At 42.4% G+C, this 11857-nt stretch overlaps 2 protein-coding genes across 2 annotated transcripts; both read right to left on the reverse strand.

Moving 5' to 3' along the window:
* Nucleotides 1-201: 201 nt before the first annotated feature.
* LOC103099669 (mitochondria-eating protein-like) lies at nt 202-2370 on the reverse strand. The gene is made up of 2 exons (XM_007498642.3): nt 1921-2370; nt 202-486 (listed from the first exon to the last, which is right to left on the reverse strand). Exons 1-2 carry the CDS (start codon nt 2279-2281, stop codon nt 470-472), a joined length of 378 nt encoding a protein of 125 aa, XP_007498704.1. The 5' UTR covers nt 2282-2370; the 3' UTR covers nt 202-469.
* Nucleotides 2371-10758: 8388 nt separating this feature from the next.
* PRM1 (protamine 1) lies at nt 10759-11285 on the reverse strand. The gene is made up of 2 exons (NM_001032967.1): nt 11087-11285; nt 10759-10959 (listed from the first exon to the last, which is right to left on the reverse strand). Exons 1-2 carry the CDS (start codon nt 11211-11213, stop codon nt 10910-10912), a joined length of 177 nt encoding a protein of 58 aa, NP_001028139.1. The 5' UTR covers nt 11214-11285; the 3' UTR covers nt 10759-10909.
* Between the last annotated feature and the right edge of the window lie 572 nt (nt 11286-11857).

The following is an 11857-nucleotide window of genomic DNA, read 5'->3' on the forward strand; positions in this document are numbered from 1 at the left end:
ATTGCCTAGCCCTTACCACTCACTCTTCTGCCTTGGAGCCAATACACAGCATTGACTCCAAGACGGAAGGTAAGGGTTAAAAAAAAAAAAAAAAACTTTGTCTAAGGGATTTTGTCTTTCTTATTTCCTTGATCTTTTTTTTCTTTCCACACCAAAAAAAAAATTTTTTTTTAAAGAAGGGACTTCTGAAAAAACCCTCAATTCAACAACAAAATGGTGATTTTATTAGTTTCACAACAGGTGACCTTTATTATCTTCTTGGGATGAAGTGAAATGCCAGAGTGGGAGGCTAGCCTTCCATTTTCCATTTTTCTTTTTTAAGATGTTGTGTAGAAATCACCATTGATGTGTGTTCCTGTAAAAAGTTCTTGTTTTCTTCCTTCCTAGCTTTCAAGTTGTTTTGTTCCTCCGGGTAAGTCAAAGCCATGGCACAGGAACAGACCCCCAGGGGGTAGGGGGTGGAGAGCTATCATTTTCTTCTCCTCCCTGCCAGACAGAAAAAACAAGGTCAATAGAATTGGGGGTCGCTGTAGAATTAGAATATTCCTTATTAGGAGTGTACACTCTGACTAAGATGGAATTCAAAGCAACCTTCTTCCTCCTCCAATGTTACCATTCCATCTCTTCCTTTTTTACTTGGGCACAAAAGACCTTTGGGTATGGCTGGCTAAATTTATTGAAAAATTCAGGTACTTGAACATTGTCATGGCTTCCCCCCATTGACTTACAGTACCAGAAAAATACATACATGTAATATAATGAGACCCAGGTAACATATAGTTATTTAAATCTCTTATATTTTTGGGGGGGGGGGGAAGCTCAGGTAACCAGAGGGGTCAGATTAGGTCTTGAAAAAAAGCAATACCTAGATTCCCTTTAGGAATCCTCAAAGAGTGAGTTTAATGAGGCAGATGACCAGTCTTAAAAAAGAGGGCAGAAATGGCAGGATGGCAAGAGAGAAACAGAGATTTTGAGAGACAGAGACAGATATGAGACACAGACACAGACAGATTTTTGAGGAACAGAGAAAGAGAGGCTAGAAGATATAGAGAGATGAGAGATTTAAGAGAAAGAGAAAGAAAATATTTGAGAGACCAGTTAGGGGCAGAGAAATTTGAGAGACAGATGAGAGACAGAAAAAGAAGAGACCAGGAGATTTGAGGAAGGAGACAGAGAGATTTTGGGGAAAAGAAAGAGATAGATTTGAGAAAGGCAAGAGACAGAAAGACAGATTTGAGAGAGAAGACAGAGATCTGAGCAGAGAAACATTTAAGAGAAGACAGAGGCAGAGAGAGAGGAGAGAGAAAAGAGACAGAGAGAAGGGAGAAAGAAAAAAGAGAGAAAAAGAGAAAGAGAATAGGCAAGAGAGAAAGAAAGCAAGAGAGAGAAGGGAAAACGGAGGAAAAGATAGGCAACAAGGGAGAGAAAGAGAGAAAAAGATAGGCAAGAGAGAGAAGAGAGAAAAAAGAGAAAGAGGCAGAGAGAGAAGAGAGAGAAAGAAAAAGAAAGAGAAAGTGAAAGAGAAAAAGAGGAGAGAAAGATAAAGTGAGAGAAAGAGAAAAAGAAAGATAAATCGAGAGAAAGAGAAAAAGAGAAAGATAGGCAAGAGAAAGAAAATAGGCAGGAGAGAGAAGAGAGAAGAAAGAAAATGGGCAGGAGAGAGAAAGAGGCAGAGAAGAAAGAAAGTGAGAGAGAAAGATAAAGTGAGAGATAGAGAAAAAGAGAGAAAAAGAGAAAGAGAGAAAATAAGCAGGAGAGAGAGAGAAAATAAGCAGGAGAGAGAAAGAGGCAGAGAGAGAAAAGAGAAAGAGAGAGGAAAAAAAAGAGAAAGAGAGAGATTGAGAGCTCCCTTTGGTATGGGGTAGAGGGATGAGGGATAAAGAGGGGGAAGATATAAGGAGGGGCTAGCCCCTCCAGTACCTGCTCGTTTTTTCCTTCCATATGTTGACCGGCCTTTCTTGGCCTTCCTTTTTGCTACCCCTGTTGCCTTCCTTCTTTTAGGACAACTGTTGGAGTGATGATGGTTGGAGTTATGGGAATAGTGGGAGTGAGTATGGGGTCGGGCGTGGGATGAGGAGTGATGATTACTGGAGTGTGCGGTCCTGTTATGAGTCCTGGGTGGACTAGGGCTCGGACTGGCGCTTGGACTGTGGCTCCTACTGCGGCTATGGCTGGGACTGTGGCTCCAGCTCTGGCTTCGGCTTCGACTGCGGCTTTGACTTGGACTCTGTTGCCTGTTTTTGTTTCGGTTCTGGGCCTGAGCAGCAAGGAGCCCCTGCATCTTTGGTGCCCACGAACGCGCGTGGAGGTCAAGGGCCACCTTACCTCTCCTCTCCCTGTCTGGTCTGGTCTGGCTTTACCAGAGTAATGTCTACAGACCCTGAGTTTTATAGTTGGGGGCCATTGTTAGCCAGGACAGAGGGCTGGATTGTGATGTCAGTGGCAAAGGGGAGGTGGGTAGCAGGCAGCTGGAATAATGGTGGAGAGAGGGAAAGGGGTGTGGCCGAGAGGATGGGAAAAAATATATCCTCATTTGGGGAAAAAAAAAAGATGCCTCTCCCAAAGGTTGTGATTTGAACAAAATAGTAAGTAAAGGACTAGGTTGAAAGGGCTTCTTTTACAGGCACCTAGAACTACAAGATCATCTTGTCTTGCCAATGCCTCCTAAAGTTCTCCAGGTTGATGCCTTGCCTCACTGGAATTCACCTACTTATGGACCCTACCTAAATATCTTTGGACCCCGCCATCCATGTTTCCACTGCACCCTTGGGAGACATTTGGGCCTTTCCATTTGACCTTATGATACAGTGTGAGTTCTCTGAGTTTTGAATTGCTACCTTCTCTGTAGCCTTTCACTTTAACCTCTCTCTGAGCCTTAGTTTCTTATATTAAATGAATTTAAAGGTTTCTTCTGACTTTTAAGCTCAATGGTACCTAGCATCTTGTGCCTCCGTTTCTCCACCATTAAAACATAATTAACTTTGTTCTTTCTTCCCTCCCTGGCAAAAACAATTTTAATGTATCCTTTTATTAAGCAAAGGAATGAGTAATTGTTATAATAAGTTCCTGGGTTAATGTCAGGAAGACCTACATCCAAATTGAAGACATTTACTGTATGTACTAGGAGCACATCATTTAACCCGGTTTGCTTTCAGTTTCCTCATGTGTAAAATGAGCTGGAGAAGGAAATGGCAAAAGCACTCCAGTATCTTTGCCCAGAAAATCCCAAATGGGGTCATATTTTAAAAGAGTTGGACATGACCAAAACTACTGAACAAACAACACAACAACAAAATGTGTAGCTCCTCTTTGGGTCTAGAGAGGCAAGAAGAGTGTTTAAGCAGACTTTGAAAAGAGGTAGACATTAGGAGGGACTTCCACCAACCCTCTCTCTTTCTCTGCATGCTCTGAACTCTGGACATATTGACTCCCTCCCAGAAAAGGCATTTGCTTATTGAAAGGAGACTATCTCTTCCATTTCTAAGGGTAAATTCTTCCATCCAGGATAAAGGAGAGGATCCTGGAGCTAGGGAACTCTGAGTCAGTATCTGGCAAGGAGAAGCATTAAACAATTGATTCTTCCCAAAGGGAAAAATGGAACCTCCTTTTAAAAAAAGTGAATGAATAAGTTCTTGGCCCTCCATATATGTGGGTCCTCATCCAGAGATGGAGTTTTAACCTTTGATTTTTAGCCCATTTGACTCTTACCTAGGACCTTGTCTTTATTTCTCTGATTTCTCTTTTCTGGGGTATATCTTAAGTCTCCTCTTATTCTCATGTAGATCTATAATTAGAAACTTTACTTTGGGCAAAAAGTTGAGTGAGGGGCTTGGGTGGGGAGAGGGAAGAGAAAAGGGTACCAGGGACCATTGGAAGTGCCAAAAAAATCTGACCTCAGGTGAGACTTCCTGAACCAAGAGAAAGGGTGTCATTTATTCTCCAGAGAATTTAGGTGTGGGTCATTTTAGAAGCTGGAGAGCCCCCTAGGGTAGCATGGCTCCATTCCACGGGGGGACACCCCCCCTCCCCAGAGATTTTACCATGTAATAAAGGCCAGCAGAGGATTTTTCAGTTCGATAATGAGGCACAGGGATGGCAGAAAATCTCAGATAGGACTCTCATGAGGAGAACATCTCTCTCCAACCCTCAGGAGGAAGCAAAACCCCCTCACTCCCCCAAAACACACCTCTAAACAAGGCCAAGAAATCTTGCCTAACAAAGGCCCAATCTCTGTGCTCCTCTCTAGTTAGGGTAGTGTCTTAGCATCTTCTTAGCCTGCTCATTTCTGACCCCAAAGTCCCTAAAGATGTCCCCCAACCCCACCTCAACCATGCTAAGAAGTAGCACCAGAAGGGGTGAGAAATTAAATTCCTTGGAGAACTCTTTTTATTATGTGGGTTTTTTTCCAGAATGGGTTTCTTCTTGGTTGTTCTCCTTCTGGGTGGCTTTGGTGGTCAGATTATGGCTGGGAAGAGTGGGCTTCTGGGGGAGTTTTTTCTTCTTTTTCACTGGTAGAACATTGTTTCTCTGGGGAGAACTCCATCAAGAGAAGTTTTCCGTGAACATTTGGAAGCTCTTCTTCCTCCTCTTCCTCAGTTGATGACAAAGAAAAGTTGTCCTCAGTGATACAGGCCATCAGCCTCTTCAGGGAATATTCATAATTCTGGGTGTGCACAACCCCTAGTTTGGCACAACTGGAGCCCATCACTTTCAGCTAAGCCACCTCCACTCTCTTCCAAGGATGTCTCTTTCTTGATTTTCCCCTGGAGGTGGAAACCAGGAATGGGGAAGGTGAAGGAAGAGGGAGAGCAAAAGGCCTGGGGGAGGGGCATGAAAGACCCGCATCACAAAGTAAAGTGCTATGGATCTCTTCTGGTCTCTCTATCTCTCTCGTCACACCCAGACCACCCAGTATTTTCAACCTAACAAAATGAGAAACTTACTAATGTCCTGGAATCAAATGGTGGAAAGAAAATCATCTATCAGTCCATTCCCATTCACTCAACAAATATTCAACCACCAGGTTTGTATTTATTAAAAGCTCCAATAAAATTTTATTCATAAATATATGTGTCATCGTGGTGGATGAACCTCACACCTCTCTATGGTTTGTGGAAGTTGTGCTAGTTTAAAAGGAAGCCATGAAAGAGATTACTCAGGTCAGAAAACCTGGCAGTATATTATATATCGATTAAAAAAAAACAAACCTTACTTTCTGAATAGATAATACTAAGCACCACTTCCGAGGTAGAAGAGTAGTAGGGCTAGGCAATGGGGGGGTTAAGTGATTTGCCCCAGGGTCACACAGCTAGGAAGTGTCTGAAACCATCAAATTTGAACCCAGGACCTCCCATCTCTAGGTCTGGCTATCAATCCACTGAGCCATCATACTGCCCCCACATAGATTTTTTTAAATTTTATTTGATCAATTTCAAACATTATTCCTAGGTTACAAAAATAATTTTCTATTCCTTCCTCCCCTCCCCCCATAGCCGACAAGCAATCCCACTGGGTATTACTTGTGTCCTTGATCATCCATTTCCATGTTGTTGGTGTTTGCACTAGGATGTTCATTTAGAATCTCCATCCCCAGCCATATCCCCTCGACCCATGTAATCAAGCAGTTGTTTTTCTTCTGTGTTTCTACTCCCACAGTTCTTCCTCTGAATGTGGATACTGTTCTTTCTCTTAGATCTTTCCAAGTTGTTCAGGATCACTGCATTGCCACTAGTGGAGGAGTCCATTACATTCGATTGTACCACAGTGTCTCTGTGTACAATGTTTTCCTGGTTCTGCTCCTCTCACTCTGCATCAATTCCTGGAGGTTGTTCCAGTCTCCATGGAATTCCTCCACTTTATTATTCCTTTGAGCACAATAGTATTCCATCACCAACATATACCATAATTTGTTCAGCCATTCCCCAATTGAAGGGCATCCCCTCATTTTCCAATTTTTGGCCACAACAAAGAGTGGAGCTATGAATATTCTTGTACAAGTCTTTTTCCTCATTATCTTTTTGGGGTACAAACCCAGCAGTGCTATGGCTGGATCAAAGGGCAGACAGTCTTATAGCACCCTTTGGGCATCGTTCCAAATTGCCCTCCAGAATGGTTGGATCAATGCACAACCCCACCAGCAATGCATTAATGTCCCTACTTTGCCACATCCCCTCCAGCATTCATTACTTTCCTTTGCTGTCATGTTGAACAATCTGCTAGGTGTGAGGTGATACCTCAGAGTTGTTTTGATTTGCATCTCTCCGATTATAAGAGATTTAGAACACTTTTTCATGCCCAATATAACTTTTTAATATCCTGTATAATGTCTTTCTGATTCAGTCTCTGAAGATGGCTTGATTAGGTTTCAAGGGAACTACATCACCAAGTTGGTACCCTAATGATTGTTTTTTTAACAATTCTAAAGACAACCCATTGATAACAACACATGGAATCTATTATCAGTGGAGTTGTACCCACAATCCACACAGCAAGGAAATGTGAGTTATTTGCAGGCTTGTGATGTGACCCATTAAGTGACTGATGGATTGAATTTAAGTAAAGAATTGGGGAAGGTACAAAAATTAATTAAGCCATTCTCTCCTCCTACCTTGGATGGAAAGCTCTAGGTACAAGTGTCTTTGAAGTATAAGAAATCTATTTTTGCCTCTAATGGTGTAGTGGAACCCAAAAATAAAGAGAGGGGGATATGGAGTGGGAAACAGGAAACCCAGAAGTTTGGGAGACCTTAAGGACTTCTCTAAACTCAGGAACAGGTCTGGCCGGAGAAGACCATCCCCCAAACCACCAACAAATGGATAAAGATGGTATGTATATACTTTGGAGATCTGCATACTTACTGACAGACAACTTTGTCAACCTTTCTCCTAAGTCACTAGTCCTTGAAGTCATATATGGCAACCCCAGGTCCATGCTCCCCCTTTCCTTCCAGTTTTCTGTCACTATGCGGTGAGACACTTTTTAAAAAACCCTTACTTTCCATCTTAGAATCAATACTGTGTATTGGTTCCAAGGCAGAAGAGTGGTAAGGGCCAGGCAATGGGGGTTAAGTGACTTGCCCAGGGTCACACAGCTGGGAAGTATCTGAGGCCACATTTGAACCCAAGACCTCCTGTCTCTAGGCCTGGCTCTCCATCTACTGAGCTACCCCGCTGCCCCCTGTGAGACACTTTTAAGCTCTTTCCCTTTCTAACTTTTGGGGAGGCAGATGTCCACCTGTGAGTGGCTGCCTCCTGGCCATCAATCTCACTAATAAATCTCTTTAAATTTGTTAGGTGGGAGACTCCTCATGAATCAGGATGGCTCTCAGCTATAACTCCAGTGTAACTGTGGATACTGTTTCTCTCTCTCTGCAGTACTTTTCCAACCCCCAAGGGGAGGAGAGAAAGTATTCCTATTCCAAAGCAGGAAAAGAAGTGACATCCCCACAGAGGGGGTGGGGGTGGGGTTGGTTGGGAAAAGAAAGATGTGCTGGTAAATGTTTAAACTGAGTTTAAGAAACAACAACCCCAATACACTAGTAAGTTTAGTCTGTATTATTCACATTTATTTTCTCTATTGCTTGCCTAAGATCCTCCTCCTCCTCCTCCTCCTCTTCAACAACAGAAAACCCCACCTGATTGATTTGCCATTTGCTGATTTCCAAGCTATAAAATGCTCACACTGAACATTTATCTGGGGAGTAACCAAGATACAAGAAGAAATGACATTTTTTGAGGGGGGGCATTTCAGATCCAAATTCTACCTGAGCTTTTAAGGCTCAATGAAACATTTTATAAAACTTGAACTTCAGTGTTGAAATGTGAATGAATCATCATCATTGGCAAGGGGGAAGAAACAGGCAATATTTCCACTTCTCCATATTATTCCCTCAAAACAAAAGAGGGATATCTTTTTACAGATAAGAAAATTAAAAGCCTACAAAGTTAGTTCACTCTAGTGCCCAATATCACCTTTGAGTAAGTAGGTAGGGCAGTGGATAGAGCTAGAATCAGGAAGACCTTGAGTACACATCTGGTTGCTATATTAACCTGGAGAGAAGTCACTTAATCTCTTTGTCTGCCTCATTTCCTCATCTGCAAAATGGGAATAATAACATCTATCCTCCCAGAGTTGTTGGGAGGAGACATATTAATTTGAACTCTCAGAGTCCTGTAATTCCAGAACCCACTGGTACCTCAAAGTGCTTCTCAATAAGTTAGAACAAAAAATGAGCTACTAGGTGATTTTTCTTTCCCTACTCAGGTGTATGATACAGCCTGGAAAATATTAGTGGAGGCGTGACCAGTTTCCTTGAAGATTCAATTTATAAGATAGATTGAAACCTTCAAACCTGGACATAGAACTTTTAAAAACAATGCTTTTTCTCTGAACCTCTATAGGATATATTAAGGGAATCCTTCCTAGCTCTGTTTAAAGACTACTTAATTGTCTTTAACATTAATCCTTTGGGGCAGGGAATGCAGTTCTTTAACACTGATTCGAATAATGTGGAAGATTAGAGGCTACTTTTTTCAGCTAAAAATGTCCAAATGATTTTCCACCTCTCCTCCTCAAAAACTTGAAAGCTGAAGCAAAATTCTAAGATCTTTAGAATTTGGAGCAGAATCCCAATTACCGTATGAGAGAAATGTAAAAGTCTCATTTTGTCCTTGCAATATCAAACTGGATTACCCTGAGGATCAGGACCTAACTACTAGCCATTACCTTTTTTTACACCCACAACACTCTCTTCCTTAGGAGAACCCTGTCTCACCCTGATGTCCATCCAAGGAGTGGCCATGAACTTGTCTCAGCCTTTTTGCCTTTTAGGTGCAACAAAATGGGTCTGACAACAAGTGATTTTTCAGGATTTATTGACAAAGGTGGCAGGTACTTTGCTTATTGGCTACTTGGATCCATTTTAGCTTCTCTCAGGCCTTTGACACTGAGTAGAGATTCTTGGCTTTTGGTGTGTATTGTAATAAACAATAAACAACTGGAAAGTCATTTGAAGATCTTTTTTTGCTTTTAAACTCCCTCTCCTTTAGTCTTCTTTCTCTGCCTTTCTATTCCTGTCTTCTCTCCCTTCCCTAACCCCCTCCCTTTAGTCTTCTTTCCCTGTCTTTCTCTCCCTTCTCCTCTCCCTTCCCTAACCCCCTCCCTCTCTAAGTCTCTCTTCTCCTCCCTCTCTTTCCTTCTCCTCTCTCTCTCCTCTCCTCTCCTCTCCCCTCTCCTCTCCTCTCCTCTCCTCTCCTCTCCTCTCCTGTCCTCTCCTCTCCTCTCCTGTCCTCTCCTCTCCTCTTCTCTCCTCTCTTCTCCCTCTCTTTCCTTCTCCTCACTCCTCTCCCTCTCTTTCTTCTCCACCCCTCTCCTCTCCCTCTCTAAGAGTCTTCTCTCCACTCCCTTCTCTTTCCTTCTCCTCACCCCTCTCCCTCTCCTGTCCTCTCCCTCTTTTATCGCCCCTCTCTCTGAGTCTTCTCTCCCTCTTCTCTCCTCCCTCTTCTCCCTCTCTTTCCTCTCCTCTCCTCTCCCTCCCTTTTCTCTCCCTCCCTCCCCCTCTAAGAGCTACTGCTTTTAAAGGGGACAAACAAAATACATAGAAAATAAATTCAAAGTAAAAATTTGGTAAGAGCCATTATTTAATTATAGTTACATATAACCAAGTAGGTTGAGTTACCCTCACCTCATTGCAAAATCTGGTTAATGTGTGATATAACCCCAAAAGGGGAGGATTCATGAAAGGATTACAAACTAACATATTATTGATATAACTCTGGCTGTGTTCCAGTAGGTCATAACTAAAATTATCTGGATTCGCAGGAAAATAAATTCAATAAAAATGAATTAAATTGGTTCTTGTTCTCCTTAGACTTTCTTCTGGAAACTTTGTTGTATAAGGCAAAGTTTCCCCCACCCTGGACAAATAACACACTAACACAGATTAGGCCTAAAACAAACCACATTTAAAGAAATGTGGCATGTTGAGAAGATAATGGTCATCTGTGCTGAGGCATACTGACATCTGCCCAGAGTTTCACAAGTCTTTTTGTGGGGAAGAATCATTTGAAAACTGATCAAATAAGAAACTCGGAGAACCCTCTTACTTCCTTGGACACAAGAGATTAGGGAGGAGGAAATTGGAGGCATCTTTTCCCCTTAAATACTTCCTAATGTATTTTCTAGGACATTTTCTAGGCATAGATATCTATTCTAGTACTTTGTTGCTAAGGAGGCACATCTCTGCTTTATAATAGGACAATTCCCTGAGACAACAGGTAAATACCCACTTGTTAGCCTTGGGAGTAGGGGAGGCAGTTTCTGAACTAAATACAGTTTCTCTGTTGAGTTACTTTCTATTTTGTCTGGGATTATAGCTTGTTTGTAGCATATATATGTATTATTATGTATTTATATTTTGTTTGCATGTTGTCTCCCTCTGTTGACTTGAGGGCAGAGGCTGTCTTTTACTATTATCACCAGCTCTGTGCCTACATAGTAGGCACTGTTTTGACTAGAGATTGGACACGTGGAAATAGGACTTTCTTCTGTGCTTCTAATGTAGCCCCCTCCCCACCCAATTCCCCCATATTCTTCCTTCCCTTCTTGGTTATTCTCCCCCAAGACTTGTGTTATTTTTTATTCTTTCACTTTTGAAGCCCCCCCCCCAACTTCCCCATGACCCAAGGAATAAAAGTCAAAAGCAAAAAAAGGTCAAAAGATTGAATTTTCAGAATTTATTGACAGGTGGCATTGTTCAGTAGCAGGCTCCTGTTGTCTTGTGGCAGTCACCATAAGTGTGCATCTCCATGGAAATGATTTGCTGTTTCGTGATGGTCAGAAGATCCAGATGAATTTGGTAAAATTCTCAAGCAGGAGTTCAGATGGAGTTTTGCTATTTTGCTGTCTTAAGTTATCTTCTTCTTCTCCTACGACGACGATGAGGAGATCTCCTGTGGTACCCTAAGAAAAGAGGAATAATGAAGGTTTAAAGAGATCCCTAGTTCTAAGACTCTAGGGGGCCTCCATTACTGAATGACCTTTAAGGTTGGGGCACATGATTATTATCTTCTCCTCCGACAGTAATTACCTCTGCCTCTCCTTCCTCTCCTTCTTCTTCTCCTCCTGCTTCTCCTCCTCCGACTACGGCTGCGTCTCCTCCGGCGTCCATATCTGCTCCTACTCCGGCTCCTGCTGCGTCTTCTATATCTTGCCATTTTTCAGTGTGGTTGTGGTTTAGGTTGAGGTCTTTTTAGTTGTATTTCACAGCAGTTGGGAGCACCACTCTGAGGTTGAGCCAGCCAACCTGTAACCTGGTGGTAGTTGTTGTGGGCTTGTGAGTCAGGGCAGACCCCTGGCTCTCTTATAGGCAACTGGGGGGCACCTACCATTGTGATGTTTACAATGGCTTTGCCCTGATAGGCTCCTTATGGGGTCGCTGGCCCCAACGCATGCCCATATAAGGGCGACAAATGGCAGATGGAGAGGGCTGTGGTTCTGATGAGGGAATAATGCTTGTCCTCTTACTTCACTGGGTCACTGGGAGGTTTTGATGAGAGGACTTTTATCTGGTACATAAATGTTAATTACTAATGTTATCAATATCGCCATTATAATCATCAAACAGGCCAATCCATCAATCAAAAAGATCTTCTATGTGCCAGGTGCTATGCTAGGCACTGGAGATGAAAACAATATCCTCCTTTTGAGATGCTGATGGAAGAGTAGATGAGTTGACTTCAGTTAGATCCCTTCTTGACTTGAGCTTCCATGACAGGTACTCTCTAAATATGATTCCTTAAAGTCATACCAGCTGGCTGTAGGCTTGATCCAAAATTTAAATCCCACAGAAAAACGTGCC

This window comes from Monodelphis domestica, chromosome 7 (assembly GCF_027887165.1).
Source record: "Monodelphis domestica isolate mMonDom1 chromosome 7, mMonDom1.pri, whole genome shotgun sequence".
Classification (NCBI taxonomy): domain Eukaryota; kingdom Metazoa; phylum Chordata; class Mammalia; order Didelphimorphia; family Didelphidae; genus Monodelphis; species Monodelphis domestica.

What these genes read in the sequence shown, in the direction of transcription:
- LOC103099669 (XM_007498642.3), bottom strand. Translation starts at nt 2,281, where the DNA reads ATGCAGGGGCTCCTTGCTGCTCAGGCCCAGAACCGAAACAAAAACAGG.
- PRM1 (NM_001032967.1), bottom strand. Translation starts at nt 11,213, where the DNA reads ATGGCAAGATATAGAAGACGCAGCAGGAGCCGGAGTAGGAGCAGATAT. An exon ending in GAGAGGAAGGAGAGGCAGAG is followed by an intron (nt 10,960 to 11,086) that starts GTAATTACTGTC and finishes CTCTTTTCTTAG; the next exon opens with GGTACCACAGGAGATCTCCT.